The 21,641-nt window shown below is 52.8% G+C and overlaps 2 protein-coding genes across 5 annotated transcripts in view; one reads left to right on the top strand and one right to left on the bottom strand.

Moving 5' to 3' along the window:
* MTOR (mechanistic target of rapamycin kinase) overlaps positions 1 to 3,785 on the bottom strand; it is an 80,502-nt gene extending 76,717 nt beyond the window's left edge. For both annotated transcript variants that reach the window (XM_044445369.1, XM_044445370.1), the window contains exons 1-5: positions 3,664 to 3,785; positions 2,572 to 2,736; positions 1,796 to 1,904; positions 1,185 to 1,417; positions 163 to 363 (exon numbers count right to left, since the gene is read on the bottom strand). In XM_044445369.1, the coding sequence (XP_044301304.1) occupies positions 163 to 363; positions 1,185 to 1,417; positions 1,796 to 1,904; positions 2,572 to 2,691 (663 nt within the window). In that variant the 5' untranslated portion in view covers positions 2,692 to 2,736; positions 3,664 to 3,785. The remainder of the gene's footprint in view (positions 1 to 162; positions 364 to 1,184; positions 1,418 to 1,795; positions 1,905 to 2,571; positions 2,737 to 3,663) is intronic.
* A 1,528-nt stretch (positions 3,786 to 5,313) lies between these two features.
* Positions 5,314 to 21,135, top strand: EXOSC10 (exosome component 10). 3 transcript variants are annotated; one of them, XM_044445457.1, is made up of 25 exons: positions 5,314 to 5,503; positions 6,209 to 6,345; positions 6,683 to 6,806; positions 6,964 to 7,068; positions 7,555 to 7,723; positions 8,423 to 8,534; positions 9,018 to 9,093; positions 9,207 to 9,317; positions 10,344 to 10,487; positions 11,431 to 11,621; positions 12,256 to 12,412; positions 12,719 to 12,867; positions 13,216 to 13,266; positions 14,075 to 14,186; positions 14,938 to 14,988; positions 15,264 to 15,342; positions 15,605 to 15,720; positions 16,162 to 16,257; positions 17,065 to 17,139; positions 17,559 to 17,646; positions 18,094 to 18,176; positions 18,872 to 19,043; positions 19,685 to 19,746; positions 20,630 to 20,706; positions 20,894 to 21,135. In XM_044445457.1, the coding sequence occupies exons 1-25, from the start codon at positions 5,387 to 5,389 to the stop codon at positions 20,922 to 20,924; spliced, it is 2,685 nt and encodes an 894-aa protein (XP_044301392.1). In that variant the 5' UTR covers positions 5,314 to 5,386; the 3' UTR covers positions 20,925 to 21,135. The 3 variants fall into 3 exon arrangements, with proteins under 3 accessions (XP_044301392.1, XP_044301391.1, XP_044301389.1); XM_044445456.1 differs by having other exon boundaries at positions 5,315 to 5,503; positions 7,558 to 7,723; positions 18,091 to 18,176; XM_044445454.1 differs by having other exon boundaries at positions 5,315 to 5,503; positions 18,091 to 18,176.
* The last annotated feature ends 506 nt before the right edge of the window (positions 21,136 to 21,641 follow it).

The raw sequence follows: 21,641 nt of genomic DNA, 5'->3' as shown, positions 1-21,641 counted from the left end.
GGAAATGGGCTCCAGTTTCCAAATCACTGTCAACCACAACTAGAATTGTTCATGGGTCTTCGGACCCTAATGGTTGAAGCAGCTGGAAAGTCCTATTTCTAGGACATCAATAAAAGCAAACCACGGACTGCCTCCCCCACACTGCAAAAACTGCCTGCATACCCGGTACCACTGCGGCTTCTGCATCTCCTTCGACTCCCGCTGGGTTGTCAGGATGAGGCAGGCCCGTAAGGCAGAAACAGCTCCCTCGCGGATGGCCTGCTTGGGATCCCACACAGCGACGAAAATGTTATCAAAAAATGGCTGTACTTGCTGGAAGAAGAACGTGGGGACGCTGATGGCCAGCTCTCGCAGAACCAGGACCTGGAGGGTGGCAGGGAGAGAGAGAGAGAAGTGCAGCAAGGCAGGAGGCAGAAGCGAGACTCCAGATACTGCCTGAGCTGGCAACCTCAGAGTCACACAGGGAGGCAATAAATCTAGTGCCACCTGCCTGAACTTGGCTCAAAGAGCAGAGCCCTCTGTTTAATAATAATTACTCCAGCACTTATACTGCACTTTTGTGCGAGAGGTCAAGCAAAAAATGTTCTAACTCCTAGAGCCAAATAGATCTGGCATTAAAAGTGCTTGCCCTTTTGTTCTCGCAGGCCTTTTAAGGCCCAAATTTTAACTCTGATTTTTCCCTTGCTTTTAAATACCGGTCTTCTTTTTTATTGCCTATTAATGCAAATAATAGGTAAAATATAAAACAGTCATTTCTCCTTCCCAAAGAGCCCTGGGAACTGTAGTTCAGAGAAAGAGGGGATTCTTAAAGAGGGAACAAAGCCCCTCTTCTGCTCCCCATGTTCTAAGAGTATCCAGCGTCCTCAAGCAAGCTGCAATTCCCACAGGCCTTGGAAGGAGCCCATAAGGGTTCAACCGATTGTTTTAGGGCAAATCAGCTCTTAGTGAGGTCAACATTCTGGATTAGTCACATGCGAATTGTTGCTGATGAAAATCTCACTTGTTTCAAAACAGTGGGTGACTTTAAGGTGGATATCTATGGTAGCAAGTAAGGAGCAGGAACAGACACAGGGGGAAGACGAGGCGGGCCCAGGCAAGCGAGGGAGGCAGCAGGCTCCCCTTGAAGCGCCTCTCCAAAAGCCTTCACAGCTCTTATCGCAGCTCTCCCAAGAACAGACGCTTACCGCAGCATGTCTCCGTCCTTCATTTCTGTCGGCTCCAAGCCACTCCAGCGCTCGCTTCACTTCAAACTCCACATATTCGGCCGTGAACGTGTCACCCGATATCGCAAGGCGCCCGATGGCCTTGGATGCCATCTCCATGACAACAGGATCATTGGAGGGAAGGAGGTTCCTTAAGTAGTTAGCAAACCGACCAATCCGCGTGGCATTGCCTCCCTCAACGCCGATGAGGCTTGCTGGGAAACAGAAAGTGAAGGGATTCTCCGTTAGCACTGCTCGGGAACAGAATGTGTAGCTAGCTCTTCCTGTACCACAAGCCACCAGAGAGAAAGTAGCCAGTATTATTTAAATTGATGAGGTGCCCAGAGAAATGTTCTCCTCTGAACTAAGGACAAACCCATTTGTCAGGACTTTTCATTATTGTTTTGAAGGTTCTCCTTTTAGTTGCTTATGCTTTATATTTTTAGGTAGAAGAACCATTTGTAAAAGAACATGTGTGTCTCAGAGTCAAGGACGCAGAATGTTTCGCATTAATATGAGATGACATGGGAGTAAAATTAAAAAATCACAACTGAGTAATACATTTTCTTCACACAAAATATCCAGATACTTGCCTATAGCCAAAATGCCTCCTTTTCTCTCATTTGCATCTGAACTGGAGACCAGTTCAAAGATGTGGTGATTCAGCTGGTCATAAAACCGTGTGGATTCCTCTTGGCTCATCTGCGATGGAGGAGAAAGACGAATTCAACCCAGTAAGCAGATGCTCCTAGACATGACCAGCCCAAGTCTTGCCCAGCCTCTACAAATCTTACCACAGTTTTAAAAAAAATGAATGGCATTAAGGAGGAGGCACAATCCAAATTCAAAGCAATCTTTTAAACTTGTTTGGACCTGGGTGCAGGGGACTGATGTTGGAAAGGAACCGAAGCCCAGTGACAGAGACTGCGCTTTGCATACAGGTGGTTCCCTCGCATCTTGAAAAATCAGGCAGTGGAAGAGAGGAAGGGAGTCTACGTGATTCGCTAGAGAGTAGAAGAGACAATTTGGGTTACCTGGACAAATAGCCTGACTTGCTATAAAACAGTTTCCTTTGAAGTTCGGGATATTTTTAAAAAATGGCCTAGCTATCTAATGATTCTTTAAACAGCGCCCATGTTTAAAGAGAGGCCTATGTTTACCCCTGTCTCAAAGGGAATTAGGCTAAAAACCTGAATGACAACTGAGGAATGAGATGAAGAAATGAATGTGAACAATGAAGCTATGTGACTGTATTTGGGGGTGAGGAAAAAGGAACCAAAGCAAAGACCTTGTACGAAAACCAAGTGGGAAAATGTCATTTTCCTAGTCCACATTCCTTGCTACAAAGCACGCCGAGAGAGCCCCCCACCTCACGGAGTTCCATGGTGACATAGTGCTGCAGGTCCTTGGCAGCCTTTGCCCTGGCTTCTTCATTCCGGCTCTTGAGGCCACTCGCAAACTGCTGGAGGATAATGACGGTTCCCGACATGGCTGCGCCGAGTCAGGGCGCAAGGCGTCAAGTCCTCCAGTCCCTCTGTGGTGCAGATGCAAAGAAAAACTGTTATGAACATCTGAAAGAAGAGGAAGTTGCCACACCATCACAAATTCCTGGCTTAAGCACGCATGTTCCCAGATTTCACAGAAGTGGGACAGCTCCAAAAGCAAGGCCTAAACCAAGTATGAGCATTCCAGCTTCTTCCTTTCTTGCTACTAGTGTAGACAAATAATGAGATACACTACCAATCATATTGGGTAGTCACAAATTTACTCTAACTTTTTTCCCGTCTAATGATTGTTAGGAACACAATTCATCAACCTCCTAGGTAGACTTCCCAATATGTCAACACAAAATTCAACTGTGCCATCACATACCCATCATCAGTTTGGTGGGGGAGAGCATCGTCAATGAAGCCACAACCAACCCACACCTTACCAGGGCATCAGAATGGGATCCCTATGAAAGAATTGCATTCAAGGACGATCTTTCATCCCCACAGCACCATTCTCCTACTCCGTGGGGTGTGACCTGCCCACTTGGGCCGAGCATGTGCCCAACCATGATCACTCAAACCAGAAAGTTCTGAGCTAGAGGGTTCCACACAGAAGTCCTCCAGGGTGTCTGTGCTACGACTCCTCTGCACCATACCCAAGAAAACCACTATCAGCTCAAGAACGGAGAATGTCACACAGGTATGCAGCCTCTAAAGCTCAGCTGATCAAAAACAGACCTCCTCTAACGCTTCCCCTGCCTCTGAAAGGTAAAGCTTTTGTCTGCCCTTGTTCAAGGCCCAGGCAACAGACAGCTTCGGCCTGCTGAACCTGAGAGATCCCCAGAAAGACTATTCCCAAGACAGTGCATTAAAAGTGCTGAGCTGGAACTCCTTCTGCGTTCTAGTCCTCACTCAGCCATGAAACTCATTGGCGGACTTTGGGCTAGTCATGGACTTTTAGCCTAACATACCTCACAAGGCTGTTGTTGCGTGAAAGACGACCATAGAAGCCACCTTGAGTTTCTTGCAGGAGACAAAAAGGTGGAATATAAATTCAGTATCAGAAGGACAGATATGTTTCGTAAGATGGAAGCTATAATAAAATGTAAGACAGTGAAGTAGTAGAGAGGAATTTTAAAAAATTTGAAATAAAAGAATCCTGGAGAAAAAACATTCCTTAAATATTTCAGCTAATTTTAAAAATGCAAAGGTTAAGTGCAAGAACGATTATTATTATTAGAATACACATACTCAAGTCCCAGAGGCAAAAACTGTATCATTTGGGATAAGCTTTTTAAACAAAATATATTGCAAACAAGAAAGATTTCCAGCATTGTTACTACAAAAAAGGCCTCAAATATGGGAGGGAAAAACACAATGTATTTTGTGCAAAACTTAAATACTGAAGAGATCATGGACAAAAAAAGTATCCGTATCATTATAAGTATCTTACACAAATATTTTACCTAACTAATATTGTTTATAAATCATTGCTTGCACATTTTCTTCCAAACAGTATCCTTATTTATACATATACAAGCAAGCACGTTGTAACAATGATCATTAAAACTGCAGCAGAGACGCTGTGGGTATGATTTTGAAACAAGCCAAGAAGCTTTATGGGCGAGATTGCTGCTGGCGGTTTTCTTACAAGAATCCGATTTCTAGGCAAACTTGGCACTACACCCGTGCTCTGATTAAACTTTAGAACAGGATGCAGGAGGCTGGGTGGGGGTCGAGGTTTCCTTCCTGAACCGGCAGGCTCTGGGGCAGAAATGGCATCGCTGTGCTCCGGAGATTTACAGGCGGGCTGCAAGCGGTGAGGGGGGGGGAGTCTGCATTTTGGCCCGGGAGGGGACGGGGCAGCGACCCCGCGGAGGACCATTAATATGCACGAAGAAAGGCCATTCATACGCCTTAACATGCATGCAAATTTGTATTGCTATACATTCCAGTTGTGCACCGCCCCGGGGCCGAAGCCCTCCAGGCGGCTTGACCTGCATGCCTTAAAATTGAACTGTAAATGCAAAAGAGGCAGCGGGGGGAGGGGCGCTGCTGCGCTTGGGGGAGACGCAGTTCCCGGGGGCGAAGGGGAGCCCGGGGCGACCCCCCCCCCCCGGCCCCCACCCCCGCCCCGGCCTCCTCCTGCCCCCCGCGGCCCGGCTCCCCCCGCCCCCGCCGCTAACGCAGCCCCCCAGCACCGACCGGGCCAATCAGCTGCCCCGGTGCCCGGACAGACAAGGCGCCTGCCAATAGAACGCGGCCGCGGGAGCTCCGCGAGACGCTCACCTCACCGCACGCCGTCTAGGAAGTTCTCTTCCCATCTGCTTCTCAACGCACAGCAGGGAAAGGGGGGGGGAGGAAAACTCGACCAATCAGAGAATGAAGCCTTGCCGATTGGCGTGGGGAAAAGGGCGGGCTTCCGCCGGCACTTCCGCTGAAGCCGAGAGGCGGAACGGGCACCTGAATGCCCTCAAGCGAGTGACGTCTCCAAGCGACCCTGAAGTACGCACTTCCTACAGCGTAGGCCGCTCTACACGATTCAACTCTATGCCACGTGCGTGGGGGCAGATCTCGCGAGAGGGACCGAGACTTACCTTCCCCCTCGCTTGCGTCCTACTGCGTGAAGCCCCGTCCAAGATGGTGGCTGCCTGGTAAGCGGCTGTCGCGCAGCGGCCTAGAGGCGAGCGGGGAATGGCGGCGGCGGAGCTGGCTGGAGCGCCCTGCGGCGCCGCAGAAGCACCGGAGATGGAGAGCGGCGACGCAGACACAGTGCTGCCCGGGTTCAGGGATGCCGATTCTTTCGTCAAGGTATCGCGGAGGCGGACTGGGAAGAGAAGAAAGCGCGTTACGGTGCCGCTCGGCCGGGGGAGCAAAGCATCCCGGGAGTTGTAGTTTCCCGAGCAATTGAACGCCTGCGGGCATCACATCGTGGGGCTCGCTTCTCAAGATGGGAAGGTCCTTTAATTTGGGCCTGAAGTTTTGTTTGTTTGTTCCAACCGTTGCAACCAGTTTTAAAAACTAGCATGCCATTTTAAAACATAACAAAAGAATGGCATACAATATAATGCACGGGACACATAAAACAACCAAAATAACCTAGAAGTAGAATTCTAAAATGCTAGGAGGAAAGAAAGTTCTTTTCCTGGTGCCAAAAAGATCATAACTTAGGTGCCAGGCAAACCTATTGGGGGAGTTTATGCCATAAGTTGGGTGCCACTATTGAGAAGGCCTCTTCTCCCAGTTAAAAGGATCGAGGAGCAGGTGATGCGAAAGCACCCTTCTCTGCTTGGGCCCCTGGAGAACTGCGTCCACTCACAATAAACAGTGCTGATCTGCCCAGGCATGAGACAGCTTCCTCTGCATTGCATTTGAAAGCCACAGGTGGAGCGTAGGGGGGTGCATGGACTTCCTGCAGGTCGGGAATGAGGCTGACAGAAAGGGGAATCGGCAAAGCGTAGGCAAGTGATTGGGAAAGGTGTTGGGCAACCTGACATCGCTGTGTCGGCCTTCCAGCATGCCCTTGGTACGGTGGTGTCGGCCACCAAAGCTTCCAGTGGCCTCCCACAGCCCGGAGATGAATATGACTTCTACCGCAGCTTCCCAGGCTTCCAGGCCTACTGCGAGACGCAAGGAGATAGACTGCTGCAGTGGTGAGTCTCTCTGGACCACATCCAGTGTCCAAGCTGCTCATCTCCGAGCCCAGGCTGGCGCGCACCCCCCGAGTGCGGCTTGGCTGTCCTGATTCCGTTGTCTGGAGTCACCAGGCCCTTGGAGTGACCCCCCTCCCCATCCAGCCCGGCATGGGCAACACGAGCCAGCAGCAACGGCTCCTCAGAGTCCTGGGCGAGAATTTTCCCAGCCCTGCCTGGCAGTGGCCACAATGAACGAGGACCATTCTGCATGCAGGGCAGCGCTGAGCCGATGCCCGTCCCCCTCGAGGACGAGGTCAGAATGCCCCTGATGCCTTGCTGCTCTTCCTCTTGGCAGCATGAGCCGAGTGATGCAGTACCACGGCTGTCGCAGCCACCTGCAGGACCACAGCAAGGCCACGGAGCTGGAGGACAAGTTCGACCTTCTGGTGGACGCCAATGACGCCATCCTGGAAAGAGTGGTGAGTGTCGCCCGGGGCAGGGCCAGAGAGTTCGCCGGCTCGGCATTCTCCTTTCGGCAGAGGGTCCCTGTGCCAACCGGCAGCCCTTTCCCCGGCCTCCCCAATCCTGTCTCAGTCGCACACTGGCATTTCAGAGCATCCCGTTCTCGCATTTCAGGGCATGCTACTGGATGAAGCTGCCGGCGTCAACAGGAACCAGCAGCCTGTTCTTCCTGTGGGCCTGCAGCCCCCCAAGACCATCATCTCCAGCTGGAACCGCAAGGTGAAAGTTGCCCTCGTTTTGCACTTGAAGGGGTTAATCTCTGCTTGGCCTGTGGCTGTGTCATAGTGCCGCTGATAGGGGCTTCGGGGCAGAGCGACGCAAGTCCCCTGCTCCACACGAGCTATGGGATTTCCTTGTGTGAGGGGTCATGACGGCCACCAGGTTGAAAAAGAACTCGGAAAAAGGCATGGAGGCGAAGTCCTGAGGGCCGCTTGCGTCTCCCTCCAGTCTCCGGGGCAGTTTGGCCACACACGCTGCTTGCCGGGGCAAAGAGGAGGGAGGTGTGGTTTCGGTCCCATCTGCCTGTGGGTTTCACGAGGAGAGTTGGCTGGACCTCCTTCTGCAGAAGGCGCCGTGTTCATCAGCCCCGAACACGCACAGAGGATTCATCCGGGGAGGCTGCCCTGGGGAGACCCACCCCGGCCCGCTCCCCGCAGGCCTCCCTCGATCAGGCCGTAGTGGTGACCGTCGCCTCGTCTTCCTCAGCAGGGGGGAGAGGCCAGCAAGTGGGCCAGGCAGGACACCTTCCGCCTGCTGCACGCCAAGAACATCCCCCGGCCACAGCTCAGGTTCCGCGAGAAGGTGGACAACTCCAACACCCCCTTTGTCCCCAAGCTCTTTGTCAAGCCCAACGCGCTGAAGCCGCTGTCGGAAGGTGAGGGGGGCCGGGGAAGTGGAGGGCAAGGGCTGCTGGGAAGGAGGAATCGGCGTGCCCGCCACCGTCCTGGCCTGCTTTCCGAGCCTGACCCTCTTGCCGTACCTCAAAACAGCACCTGCGTGTGCCGTGAGGCTCTGTATTATTGCCGTTCCAGTTGGGTCACGTGGTTTCAGATTTGCTGTTTAAATGCATTTTAATTACGATTTTAAGAATCTCACAGACGTTGCTGGTATATAAATAGTGCAAATAAATAAAAACACTATGCCAGAAAGTGGGTAATTCGACGCCCCAGACATTTTGGACTACAGTTCCCGTCACACCCTGCCCCACTCGATTTCGATAGGATCCTGCAGGTGATGTTGGGCTGCTGCTCCCATTTCCTCACCTGTGGCTCTGCTGGCAAGGCCTGATGGGAACTGTGGTCCAACAGCCCTTTATGTGGGGAAGAAGGAAAGTGGCTTTATACACATTTCCCAGAGGAAAGAAACCTGGTTGCGTTGGACACAGATTTCCAGCCAAGCCCAGCAGGGCCCCTCCTTGCCTGCCTGGGGTCTCTTCTCCAGCCCCCAGCATCTCCCCGTAGGGCTGAAAACAACCCTGCCCGATCCCTGAAGGCTCAGCAGGGTCAGGGAAAGGAGAGGACAGAGAACAAGATGATGGCAGCCCTGCCTCACCTGGCCGCTTGCCCCCTCCCAGCACTGCTGAAGCGCAGGCGCGAGCGGAAGGACCGCCCCGAGGACCTGGATGTGCCCGCCGCCCTGGCCGACTTCCTGCACCAACAGAGGACCCAACGGACGGAGCAGGACATGTAAGAGCACCACAGACCTGCGCCTCTCGTGAGGATGGCGGGGCGCCTCTTCCGGTGCGAGCCCTCCTACGCTCACCCCCCCGAGGCATCCGCCAGGTGCCTGCAAGGCTGCAGCAGCAGGGAGGGCCTTCTTTGCGGGGCCCCATGTTGCTGCAGGCATCTCACCTTGTGTTCCTATCTGGCCCCTTTTCCTCTTGCGAGGAGGAATGGCTGTGGAGCAGTCCCACAGGCGAGGCCTACCTGGCACCCACTTTCCCGTATCAAACGTGTGTGCTGCCTTTGGAAGCCTGTGAAGTGGCCTTAGTTGGGTCCTGGGGGTTTTCTGGACGTCCACATGGTGGGCATGTCGTGAGCGGAGCTGGCTGGAGCCAGGGGCAGGCTAGATGGCCCGGGAGGCCCCTTCTGACTCGCTCTGTTTCTACGTTTCTTGCTTGACTGATCAACCTTCACCCCAGACTGCATTGTTCTTTCTGGTTGCTGCAGGTTTGCTCACCCCTACCAGTACGAACTGGAGCACTTTTCACTGCCGGCTGAACTTCTCGAGAAACCTCAAGTCCAGGTCCGTGATGGAGTCTTGCTGCGTCCGGCCCCGATCCAACCCTCTCGTGCCTTAGCAAGCCATGCCTCAGTGCCTGGGAGAAGCAAACCTTCTCATACCTTTTCTCCACGCAGATGTTCCGGCCTCCTGCAGAAACGCCCTGCCACTTTGTCACCACCGTGGATGAGCTGGTTGAGCTGAACGAGAAACTCCGAGGCTGCAAAGATTTTGCTGTGGACCTAGAAGTAAGAACGTGTTCCCATGCAGCGTCTCTTGGAGTGGGGATTTGAACCTGCATCTCCTAGTCCAGGATTCTGGGCTGCAGCAAAACTGTGACTTTTACATGTGCCGGAAACCTGGGTGGATTTCCAAAGCCTGAATCTGACCTTCCGTTGAAAATGTCAAGGTTTTAAAAGTTTCAAGGGATAAATCTAGGGAATTGCACTTCTTAAAATGCTGCGTGTGGGCTGGGCTGCTTGAGAGAGGCATATTAAACAAGCTGGCCCGCGGTCCTCTCGCTGCAGTTTTCCAGCGTGTGTGTGCTGGACACATTCCTCAAGCATACACAGGAGGTAAAAATGGTGCCACCGCTTCCTAATTTGCTTTTGTTGTTGTTAGTCGCGAAGTCGTGTCCGGCCCATCGCGACCCCATGGACAACACTCCTCCAGGCCTTCCTGTCCTCCACCATCCCCCGGAGTCCCCCTAAGCTCACGCCGACTGCTTCAGTGACTCCATCCAGCCACCTCATCCTCTGCCGTCCCCTCCTTCTTTTGCCATCAATTGTTCCCAGCATCAGGGAGTCCTTCCTTCTCATTAGGTGGCCAAAGTATTTGAGCTTCATCTTCAGTATTCGGCTTTCTAAAGAGCAATCGGAGTTGATTTCCTTTAAGACTGGCTTGCTTTTAGAGATGTCTAAACTGACTGTGCTCACATATGCCTTTGTACAGGGGTGCCCTCGATGTCCTCCACCCCCTGCTGCCCTCAGTTAAAAAAAAATAAATCAGAAAATGGCTGCTTACTCAACATGTTCATGCTTGTGGAAGGAGGCAACCTGTTGTCCATCCTTACTTTTTGAACTTGACCATTGTCTTGGCTAAGGCTGGAGGAAGGAATACTCCAAAAACCTGCAAATCACCGGATGGGCAACCCAATATTGACACGTGGATGTCACTGTGCTTTTGTTTCACCATCTGGGGAAGGCGAGTTCGTGCGCCCATTCATGCCTCACCTTCCTTCTTTACTTTTCCTTTCCTCCCACCTCCCCCTGCAGCACCATGCCTACCGGAGCTTCCTCGGCTTGACGTGCCTCATGCAGATCTCCACCCGAACCGAGGATTTCATCGTTGACGCGCTGGAGCTGCGCGGGGACTTGTACATCTTGAACGAGACGTTCACGGACCCGGACATTGTCAAGGTAGGCAAACAGGTTGCGGACGGCGGTGCGTTGGAGTGGCTCCGGCTGGCGCATCCCCGCAGACCGCGCTCCAAAAGGCGGGACGGCCGCCTCCGTCACTTCTTGAGAAGCAGATCTTTTCCGGAAGGAAACCTGGCCGGGCCTGGGAGGTGCCCAGCGGCCGGCGAGGATTCTGAGGGGCCAGTTGTGGAAGGAAGGCACTCCGGTCAGGAAGCTGCGCACCAGCTGGGGAGTGACATGTGTGGACCTGTGGGAAGCGGTTCTACCTTTCTGGGTAACCCTGGGCAGGCTTAATTTGGTCCATCACCCCTGGGCTGGCGATGAATTATCTGGCCGCCACTTTAGGGGCCTTTCAGTAGGGAAATTCCTGGAGGAGGAGGCGAGTCATGCCCACCGGTGGTGGTGGCGATGTGCACTCACAAGGATCAAAGGCAGTGTGCCCATGTGCAGCAGTCGCTGGGGAGCATGGGGAGCAGGGTGCCCTTGCACGCTGGCCCTGCTTGCGGGTTTCCTGTGAGCAGCTGGGCGGCCACGGCAAGAGCAGAAAGCCTGCTCTTCTGTTCCTGGGATTTAATCTCACGGGCTGACAGACAGGGATGGGGCTCGTGGAAGGAGCAAGGTGGGCCAGCCACTTACCCCAAGGCCTGGGGTTTCGACTGAGGACCCAAAGCTGGAGCAGCCAGCTAGCCCTCAAGTCCTGAGATCCGGCTGGGCTGATGAGCTGCGCTTTCCGTGGCCGGTGCCCGTGCAGGATCGCCAAGCGTCAGACAGAGCAAGCCGCGGGACCAGGGACGGCCCTGCACGGCCTAAGGTTGCTGGAGTCCCCTGGGACGGCCGGGGACTCCCAGGGAAGGGTCTCCGGCGAGGATCTGGAGGGCAGACACGCCGCGATCCGGAGCAAACCTCCTCCTCTCCCTTGGCCCCTCGTGGTGGCGCTTGGCAGGTCTTGCACGGCGCCGACTCAGACGTGGAATGGCTCCAGAGGGACTTCGGCCTCTACCTGGTGAACATGTTCGACACTCACCAGGCGGCTCGGCTGCTCAACCTCAGCAGGCACTCCCTGGACCACCTCCTCAAGCACTACTGCAACGTGGACGCCAACAAGCAGTATCAGCTGGCCGACTGGAGGATCCGGTAATGGGCGAGCCGGAGCCGGCCTGCCCCGTCAGCCTGGCTCGCCTGGGCACGCGCGTCTCTCGTTGCAAGCTTAGTATCGGCCTCCTCCGACGTGACCCACTGGCTGGCTCAGCCATGGTTCCCTTGCTGGGCGTTACAGAAATCCAAAAGCGACAGTCCGTGATTGCAGACCCCTTCGACGTCATCCGTTCCACGTGGCTTCTTAAATCCACACGTGGCCGGGCTCCCGCCCTTTGAAAAGGGGGCAGCTGCACTTGTTCTCCTGGGATCGTGGTTGAAAATGGAGGGCGCCGGGGTTTGTGCAGTCAAAGGAAGAAAGCAAAGCACGGGGCATCTTGTTTGCACCGTCACTTGTCCGTTGTGCAGGGCCTCGTTTCCGTAAACACCACGACCTGCCTGGTTTGCCCTGTTGTCAGAACCCAGAGGGGGCGACTCCTAGACCAAGCCGCCTCTCGTGTTCTTGGTTGTCTTTAGCCACTCTCACGTCAGATGTCGTTAATTCCCCTCAATGTTCTGGCAGCTGAGTTGCTTGTTCAGTGGGAGGAGAGGATAGATACTGTTCTGCCCATGGGGCAGGTGGTTGAGAGAGCGGTGGGCCGCCCCAACCCATGGCTTTCTTCCTCTGCCCCAGCCCGCTGCCGGAGGAAATGATCCATTACGCCCGTGACGACACCCATTACTTGCTGTACATCTACGACCGAGTCCGAGAGGAGCTGTGGGAAAGAGCCAACGGGCAGCCAGCTCAGCTCCAGGTGGCCTGGCAGCGGAGCAAAGCCATCTGCCTGAAGGTAAGCCACCTGCACTGGGCAAAGGATGCGGCAGCCCAGGTGTGATGGGCACACGGAATGGTTCAGGCAGGAGCCAGAAACCCAGGCTCCATTAGAAAACCATCTCAGGAGACTTGGTGCTTTCCCCGTTCTAGTAAAACCCTTTCCCTGGAAATCACTGGGATGTCTGAGAACAGCCCTCGGTACTTCCCCGGAGGGGAAGCAGAATCTCAGCCTCCAGGCCCAGACTCAGCTGCTGGGCATCCTGCTAGCTGGCTCTCCCTGGGCCTTCCACTCCGACTGACTTCCTTGCGCCTTTCCTGGCAGAAATACATCAAGCCCATCTTCACTGAGGACTCTTATCTTGAGCTCTACAAGAAGCAGAAGAAGCACCTCAACACCCAGCAGCTGACGGCATTCAAGTTGCTCTTTTCGTGGAGAGACAAGACGGCGCGCCAGGAGGACGAGAGCACGGGGTACAGTGGGGCTGCCTGCGGAGGGGGGACCGTTAACGGAAGACGGCGGTCTTCTCTGGCCTGTGCAAAGCAGAACCAGAAGGCCAGAGGCGCTTCTGCATCTCAGTTTCTCGGGACAGGACCGCCCAAATGCAGCTATTACTTAGTTGACAAGGCCATCCAGATGGGTGGAAGCGAATGCCACCATGTAACTCCGTGCTGTATGAGAAAGGGCCGTGTTCTGTCTGTCTTGCATCAGCTGACGGTGGACGAAGGCTAGGCAGGACCAGGCTGCGAAAAGGTGCCTGCGAAAAGGTGGATCGGAAAATCCAGGCATTCCCAGGACCGCTTGTTTCGTTTCTCCTGTAGGTATGTGCTACCAAACCACATGCTGCTGAAGATAGCAGAGGAGCTGCCCAAGTAAGTGAATCCTTGATTCCCCAGGCACAGTCTTTTTGACTGCAGTTCCCATCAGCCCCAGCCAGTGTGGCCAGGGGTTGGGGCTGTGATGGAAGCAGGAGTCCAAACCTCCAGCGAACGGTGGGCTGGAGGGGGCTGCAACGACGTGGCTCGGAGGGACAGGTGTCTTAGCACGTGAGGCAGCACTGCCTAGTGGGCAGGGATGTTGGGAAATACAGCCCAAACATTTGGAAGATGCCACTCTGGGGAAGGCTGCTGGGCAGATGCTGTAACTGCAGTGCAGTCGTAGATCATTCTTTTTTTTAAAGTTGACTGTGTGATGTACAGCTGAAGGAGGTATCCCAGAACCCCTCCTTCATGCTCCGTTATTCCAACAGAAAATAGTCAGCCAGCGCGTGGGTCCCCGTTGATTTTCAGCCCCCCTGCCTCTAATTCCCATTTTCCCACCAGAAATGAATGGGGAAGAAAAGCGGAGGGAGGTGTTCAGCAACGGGGAAAAGGTCCCCCTGCCCTGAACCTTCACTTCCCAGCCCACCCCGGCATAGGCCTGCCACCTGCCGCTCGGCTCTCCTCCTCCCCCTGGGATTTGGCCTGTTCTGCCCGGGTGCTGAGCCCCATCAGGACCAGCTCAGAACCAGAACTGGACCTCCCTGGGAGGAAAAGCCCGTGGGCACCCCTACCATGGGTTGGCGCCAAGGCCCTGCTTTTCCATGGGTCCCCCACCCTCGTGTTTAATCCGGCAAGTGGGTTCTGCGCCTGTCAGGCGCAACCTGCCCGGCCAGTGCAGCTCTGCCTCCCCCCCCCGCAGGGAGCCGCAGGGCCTCATCGCCTGCTGCAACCCGGTCCCGCCCCTCGTTCGGCAGCAGATCAACGAAATGCACCTCCTGATCCAGCAGGCCAGAGAGATGCCGCTGCTAAAGGTACGTGGGGCACAGGGTGCGGCAGGTGCGACCGGCAGCATCTGCGGGGAGAGCAGCCGAGTGGATGCTTTGGCCAGTAAAAAGCCCTTGCGCACCAAACCCCTTCCTGACCCGATGCCCCGATAACCCCAGTTGCGTAGGCCAGATAAAATTGTGCGTGGCACGGATCCCTTTTCCCTCGACCGTCGCAACATTTGTGGCCTGCACAGGATTGCTGCTGGCGGACCAGCTTGGCCAACAACAGAGGAATGGGTTGCCAACACCTGGCCAGGTATGCAGGTAACATGCCCACAGGAGGACACACTGTTGAGGGACAATGCTTTCAGGAGCTATGCGTGTGGGTACGCTCCCTCTGCAACCTGCCCTCTTCCTCTGTTTTTACCGCACTGCTCATAATCGGTTCCTTCATAGGCCGTTGAATGTTTTGTGCCAGCCCAGGCTGCCGGCTTGGGCAGCGGCTGGACAAACCAGCAGTAAACCAGAGTTTGTCGGGATAACCGTGGAACCGCTTTTCCCCTGAACAACCCAGCCATCTTGAGTCCAGTCATGAGGCTCGGCTGGAGCTGATCATGGGTTGCGGAGTAAAGCAGAAAAGGTCGGTGCGTTTCAGCCCAGTAGTTTCTAAACTGATGGGCCATCTTTACATGCACAAGGGCCAACGTGTGTGTGTGTGTGTGTGTGTGTTTGGGGAGCTTTTAGAGGCAAGCAACATTCCCTTAACTTTTTCAAATTTCTTCTCATCCATTCTCAGTCTGAATTTGCAACTGCAGCGAAAAAGAAAGGACCGGTTCGAAATGCAGAGGTACGTTCTCTCGGATGTGAGGCCTCCACTCAGATGAAACTTTTCATGCTTAACTTTGGATGCAGGCCCCAGTTGTACTTCAGTATTTTTGCTGATGTTGCCACTTTTTTAGCATCCGCACAAACAGCAACACCGACGCGGAATATCACGTGTTTCTCTGGGATTGCCCATAACACATCAAGTAACTACCCAACTCCTCTTCCAGTTGACCAAAAAAGTAGCTCTTAACTGTTGCAACTTTCTGCACAGTGACCCCTCTCTCTTCGTTTTGGCAGAAGCCAGAGAACCACCTGTTCGGACCTCATGACAGCTCGCACCTCGCTCCCGATGAAAAGATGAACTACATGGATCCAGGTAATTCCGGGGACACCAGTCACAAGCGCAAACCTTTCTCCAGTTGAACACTCGGGTCTCTCAAGGGGATTTCGTCCAAAGGCATGTTGTGCCACTTAACCTACCTCAAAGGACTGTCGTGACGGTAAAGAGGGGTGGTGCGGGAAATCGTGTGCACTGCTCTCAGTTCTTTAAAGGAAAGTCGGCAAACGGGCCGCAGAGTGAAAATTCGCCAAGCTCCCCGTCATCCGATTGCTTGTTCTTCCTTTTTTCCCTTGTGCAGCGCCTGGAGCAACCTTAGCGCATGCAAGTCTCTTTCCGGAAGAGGAAGTGGACGGGATGGCTGTCTCACCGAGGCCGCCATGTCTCCTCCTGGAAGCCAGCATCAGTATTTTTAATGTGCGTAATGGTGGAAGGAACGGACCCACTCTTGGGGACTGGAAAGGCGCAGGCTCGGGTGACCTAGCTGAAGCTAGCTGGGTGCGCAGGGTTCAGTCTTGGCACGCTTAGGCGGAAGAACATGCTAGAACTCCAAGCACGTAGAAACCGTAGGACTTGGTTCCACCTGTGTGTGCACAGGATTGCACCTTGGAAGTATTCTGATCCAACTCCTCAATAAAATAAGACTTTCCCAGCCTGGCAATCTAAGAAGGCATGGCACACAAGGAAAGGCAGATGCGGGGGGAAGAGGAAAGAGTTAGGCTCTTAAAAGGAGGTCTGGAGTTTTCTAGGCAGGCTGTATTCCAGGAAGAGCTCGAAAGCACTACTGGTACCTTGATGCCTGTTGATCTGTAACTGGTCCTAGCTGGATACTTGCTGACTTTTCCTGCATTCCCAAAGGAATCCGAAATAGATGGAGAGAAGAACGAGAATTTGACGGTGGCGCAGCAGAAGTCCCGGCGCATCATGGAGTCCTTCGAAAACCCATTCCGAATGGTAAGACACACTCACTTTTCTACCAGGTGCAGTTGGGAAACCGGACCGCTCTTTTCCCTTAGTGAGGGTTTGGCAACCTGCTCTGGGAAGTTTCATAAAAGCTGGCTGAGGAAATTGACCACTTCGTTTTGGAACGAAAAAGAACGCCTTGCAAAAGAATTTACTGGGTGGCGGGCATGGAAGGGGCCACGTTTGCTTGCTGTAGCCCGTTGACCTGGCCTGGGGTCGGAGAGAGAGAAGGCAGCCTGTTAGCCAGCTTTGGCCCACAAAAACCAATTGGTAGCAAAAATTTGGATCCTGGCCCATCAGTTACACTTTATTTTTGCTATGGCAGAGTGTTGAACATCGTTCGAATCTCAAGGAAAAGAAAACTTTTCAAGTGTTAGGGTCTCTCCCCGCCCCCCCCGCCTTTATTTTTATGAAACGTGTGTAGGAAGTAAATTACTATTTTAAAAGCTGTTGCTCATGCTCCATAGCTGGAAGGATTTGCTTCCACGTGGCACTAACTTCTTTATGGAGCTTCAGTCTTCACAGAGTGTTTGGCCAGATTACAATAACGCAGAGGGAGGAGAGAAATCTATTACTGGCCCTCGAACGATTAATCTTTCCTGGCTTCGTGGCTTTCAGACTATAAAGCCATGCCCTGGTTACAGAATTTTGCCCCTTAGTGGCAGAAGATGTTAAAGCAGGTTTACTGTAATTAAAATTGATGCATCTTGAAAGCAAAAGAGCTGGGTCAACACCTCTATGGTCACCTTAAGCACTTGCACCAGATTCCTTCATTCTGCCCGTCTTTCTTTGCTTCAGTATTTGCCAGCAGAACAGAACTCGGCCCATATCTCGCAGTCGGCAAAGTTCGATCCATCATCAAAGATCTACGAGGTATGTGCACCTTACTGAACACAAGCAGCTTAGGGTCTTGGCCAGTCTGGGGCTGAGAGTTCCTTCCACACCTCCCCTGCCATGCCGCTGCCAGATCCCTTTAATCCCCTCTCCTGCAGTGGGGCTAATTTGGCAGATGGTTCACACACCAGAACATGGTTTCAGAGGGGCAGAGTTACCATTCATTCATTCATTCGTTCAGAGCATTTGTATGCCGTCCCATCGCATAGCCTCGGGACGGCTTACATAAATAAAACATAATACAGATAAAATCCAGATCCACCCTGGCTGCATATGAAAACCTATAAACTGATATTAAAAGTTATTAAAATATCATTGAAATAAAAAGGTCTTAGCCTGATGCCGAAAAACAAATAACAGCCTCTCTCTCTTGCGTACACCTTGTGCTTCTTTTCCAGATCAGCAATCGGTGGAAACTCCTGAGCCAGGCACAGCTTCAGGCAGTGTCCAAAAAGGAACCCACCAAGAAAGGCCTTCAGCAAACGGGTAAGCCGGGCTTTGCTTAGGATTCTGCCTCTCGCAGTGACGGTCCCTACCGGAGGTCCCGCTGCCAGGGAGGTTCAGAGGAGAGCAGCAAAGACGGGGCCTTCTTGGTGGTAGCTCCCCCACTGTGGAACCCTCTCCCAGGTGAGGTTCGCCAGGTGCCAATGTTGCCACCGGTTCAGGGCCAGGTTAAGACTTCCCTTAGACTTTCCTGAGGCAGCCTCTGGTTCACACAGTGGCAGCTAGCTGCCAGTGGGAATCCCGGAAGCAGGATGTGAATGCAGCCGTACCCTCCTGCCCATGCTCCCCAGCAACCGGTTTGCGCAGGGGCACTGCCTCTGATCCTGCAGGTAGCCTTGAGCCATCCGGGCTGGGCCTGGATGCACGTCCGGCCTTAGCTCTTAAATTTAATGCATCCTTCCCTTCCCTTGGCCTGCCACCCTTCAGCAGCAGCAGCAGCCGCCCATGAGCTCGCCGAGAAGGAATGCAAAGACAAAGCCGCAGAAGCCGTTTCCGTGCGCCAGATGGTCGCAGTAAGTCCTTCCCTATCCTGAAACTTTGCACGGCGAGGAATTGGGGGTGGCGGGGACAAGGGCTAGAGCGGAAGGCTTGGATTTTGATCCCATTCGGAAACACCACACCTGCCCTCCTAGCATCTCCAACCCTTTTAAAAAAGCCCATTTCTCCTGTAAAAACATACGATACTTTCTTTTAATTGATGTCATTATCAGCCTAGAAAGCAGTGCAGGGTCTAAACGGTCTTTGCTCCCCGTGATTTTATTATTAAGTAAAATAGACGGATTGGGTGTTTGCAAACGTGTTGGTTTCTGCATGGATTTTAAGCAAAAAACTAGAGACCACCCAGAGGAAAGGTCTGGCATTTTATAGACTATAATATTCTATGGGAAAGTCAAATTATGAAAAAGTGCTCTTGATATCAGGGTGACAATTTTTTTAGTACAGGGCAAAAACCAAATAATTATTGAAATGTAAGGAAAGGGGTCTCAGGAGTTGTTTCAACAGCTATAATCAATCCTGGTCAAAGTTTGATTTGGAAAAAGTGAAAGAAGTATTGAACTGAGAAACATGGTTATTAATGGATGGTATTAAGGGTTTCCCATTTCTGGAATAGTATATGCTTTTTCTGCTGAATGATTTATTGAAAAGTTGTTACGGTTCACTTTTTAAAAACCCTCGTACCTCCCTCCTTGGGTCTTTCCCCCTCCAGCAAGAACAGCTCAGCCAAAAGAGGGAGAAAGCAGAAAGCAGCAATCCCGAAACAGAGCCTGGCAAGCAGGCAAGGAAAAAGCCCAAACTTTCCCAGCCCCCTGAGGAAAAAGACGCTCCTAAGGAATTCACCCCGTTTGACTACAGTAAATCTGACCTCCGAGTCTTTGCCGGTAATTAAAAAAAATCCCCCTTCCCAGTTCCTGGCTGTGTCTGAGCAAGTGCCCTGGGAGCACATGAACCCATAGCCTGAGCGCTGTCTGTGGCGGAGCGGTGAAGATTTAGCCCACTCGGGGTCCCCGCTGAGTCCCCTCCTCTAGAGACACCTCCCTGCTCTTCCCAGCTTCCAGTTGCTTGGTGATTTGCTGGTATTTATGCGGCTTCTTCCCTAAACCCAACCCAAAAAGTTTCAGTGTGCCTCTTCACGGGCAGAGGGGTGCGGGGTGGGGGGAGATGTGCCAAGCCGTATGGGGCAGTGGTGTTCTGCCCTTTGGTGGATCTCACCCAGACCCCCCGGAGTCGGATCCTTGGAGGTCTGCAGCGTGTATGTGAGAGCGAGGCCAAAATAACCGCAAGCCCTCAGCACAGTTCTACTCGCTGCCAGTAACTCAGCGTTAGGAGACAGGTATGCAAACCTGGCAAACTGCCAGCTCATTGGTGGCCAGGTGAGGAAAGGAGCGAGGCCAGGTTTGGCCCACAGAAGTCCTGCTTCCCCAGTCCGAAGCTGCCAACTCGCCAGGACGTCCCCACGGCGGCTGCCTGTGGCTGTGGCACAGGTAGCCAAGGTCGCCTTCCGCCTCTTCCTCCCTCTCAGGAAGCAGCGTGCCCAAGCCTTCCTCGCAGTTCGATCCTGCCAAGCAAGCCCGGGCCGGCAAGGTAAGGCACCTCCTTGCTCCACATCACAGGGAGCAGGATCTTGTTGTGCAGGATTTGAGCCCAGTGCACACGGGAGAAAATCCAGCCATCTGTTTTCCTCTTGGGCACAGCGGGGGGCGGGCCGCAAGGCGCAGGGCTTCAGGCATCCCTGGGGATGCATCTCGGCATGGCTGCTGGCCCAGCAACCTGCCGGCTTGACCAAGGGCCAGGAGTGCCGGGAAGTCCAAAATATCCGGAGATCTACTTTCTGCACCACAAGTGCACAAGTCCTGCACAAGACCAACACAGGTCTAGTCGGTAGTCAAACATGGAGTGTGAATGTTGCCGATATTATTCCATTTCTGTACCTTTTCTTGCTGTCAGGCTTTGCCATGCAAAAGAGGGGAAGCTGCTTATACAACCAAACCATGCAATCCTGCACACATGTTCTCTCCCCGTCCCTCTCGCACACACACCCAGAGTGCAAGCACACACACAAGTGAGCAGAGGGGCTAAATTGGGTGGGGAACCTTGGGTGTTCCAAGAGATATTTTCCATCCCCAAGGCTTTCCCACGGACCACACTCTTGTCACCCATCACAAAGCTGGTGACAACTGCTCGGGACACATTTCAGCTTAAATACCAGCTAAATTTGGCACTGCCAAGTCATCGCATTTTGCCAGTGAATTTTGGGAGACCACCACCGATGTATAATGCTTATTTTTGGCCACTGCTCCACCAAATTTCAGCAGTGCAGGGGCAGCAACATGGGTGATCGGGAGCTGGGTTGCCCTCCCCTGGCCTCCGTGGATGAATTGTTCATTATAGAAAAAAACAAAGATAACAGTGTGATGCACCTTAACAACTGTTTCTTTCTTGCTCAAAACATGCATTCTAAAAACAGAAATTCTCAGGAGCCAGCAAAGTCCAGCAGCCAGTTGGAACAAAGAGCATGTCATACACAGCTGGGAAATCTAACAGGTACGGTGAGACAGCCCTGGAAATTGGAAAATAATCTTACCATTACATTTTCAAACGTTTCTAGTCTGTCGTGTTTGCTAGCATTTGGGATTGGGTGGGCCAAGTTGGGAAATGGCCTTTTTCTGCATGATTCGAGACGTCGAAGTGTTAATTCTTAAAAATGAGCTTTCTGTAATTTTCTGCACAGGGGTTTCAGGCATAACTGGCCGAAAAGATAACGCTGCTCAAAGAGCCTCCTGGAAAAAACCACGAAATGCAGCATTGGAGAAATTAACAGAGTTCAACAGAGAGGATTCCCATTTCCTGCTGCTGCCTTTTATATGGATTTCTTGTAGGGGAGGGGGGTTGTTTTTGGTTTTGTTCTTTTTTTAAAAAAAGGGGGATTAAACTGCCTTTCTTTGCCCGAAAGTATGGAAGGAAAAATCTTAATAGATGTGAGTGATGTTTCTTTCCCCCTTCTTCCCCCCTTCTTTCCCCCCGTAATAGTTTCAATGTTTATGGGGCTTTGCTGCCGCAAAAGTAGTTCAAAAAAGGAAAACTATTTGGGAGCCCTTCATTGCCTGGAATGCAAATGGTGCTTTGCCCAAACACACCACCCTGGAAGTTTTGAGTCCCTTAACTTCTGGCTTCCTGTGCTTGCCTGTCCATAAAGACTAGAAAGAACCAAACAGTAGAAAATAAAACGGCTTTACCCAAGCTGTTGCCATCTGGATGAGCTGGACTACAATTCCCGGCATCCCCCATGCCCTTCGAGTTTACCACTTAGAGGGATCTTAGTGATAGTGGCTCCTTGGAACCTCCACACACAGAAACACTCTACCTGTTAAACAAGAGAAAAGGGATTCCTTCTTCCAAAGGAATACTTCCCAATAGTACCGACTCTGGACTTTAGGCTAATATTAAGGAGCTGTCCATGCTGCTGAATCTCTTTGGGA

This window comes from Varanus komodoensis, unplaced genomic scaffold (genome assembly GCF_004798865.1).
Source record: "Varanus komodoensis strain SLA01 unplaced genomic scaffold, ASM479886v1 scaffold48, whole genome shotgun sequence".
Lineage (NCBI taxonomy): Eukaryota > Metazoa > Chordata > Lepidosauria > Squamata > Varanidae > Varanus > Varanus komodoensis.
This window is presented reverse-complemented; position numbering and strand designations above follow the sequence as displayed.

Bases quoted from the DNA above. Each gene is read 5' to 3' on its own strand.
- EXOSC10 (XM_044445454.1), top strand. From the start codon at position 5,387: ATGGCGGCGGCGGAGCTGGCTGGAGCGCCCTGCGGCGCCGCAGAAGCA. The intron at 15,721-16,161 runs GTGCGTAATGGT...GCATTCCCAAAG, and splicing joins CCAGCATCAGTATTTTTAAT to GAATCCGAAATAGATGGAGA. The intron at 17,647-18,090 runs GTAAGCCGGGCT...GCCACCCTTCAG, and splicing joins GAAAGGCCTTCAGCAAACGG to CAGCAGCAGCAGCCGCCCAT.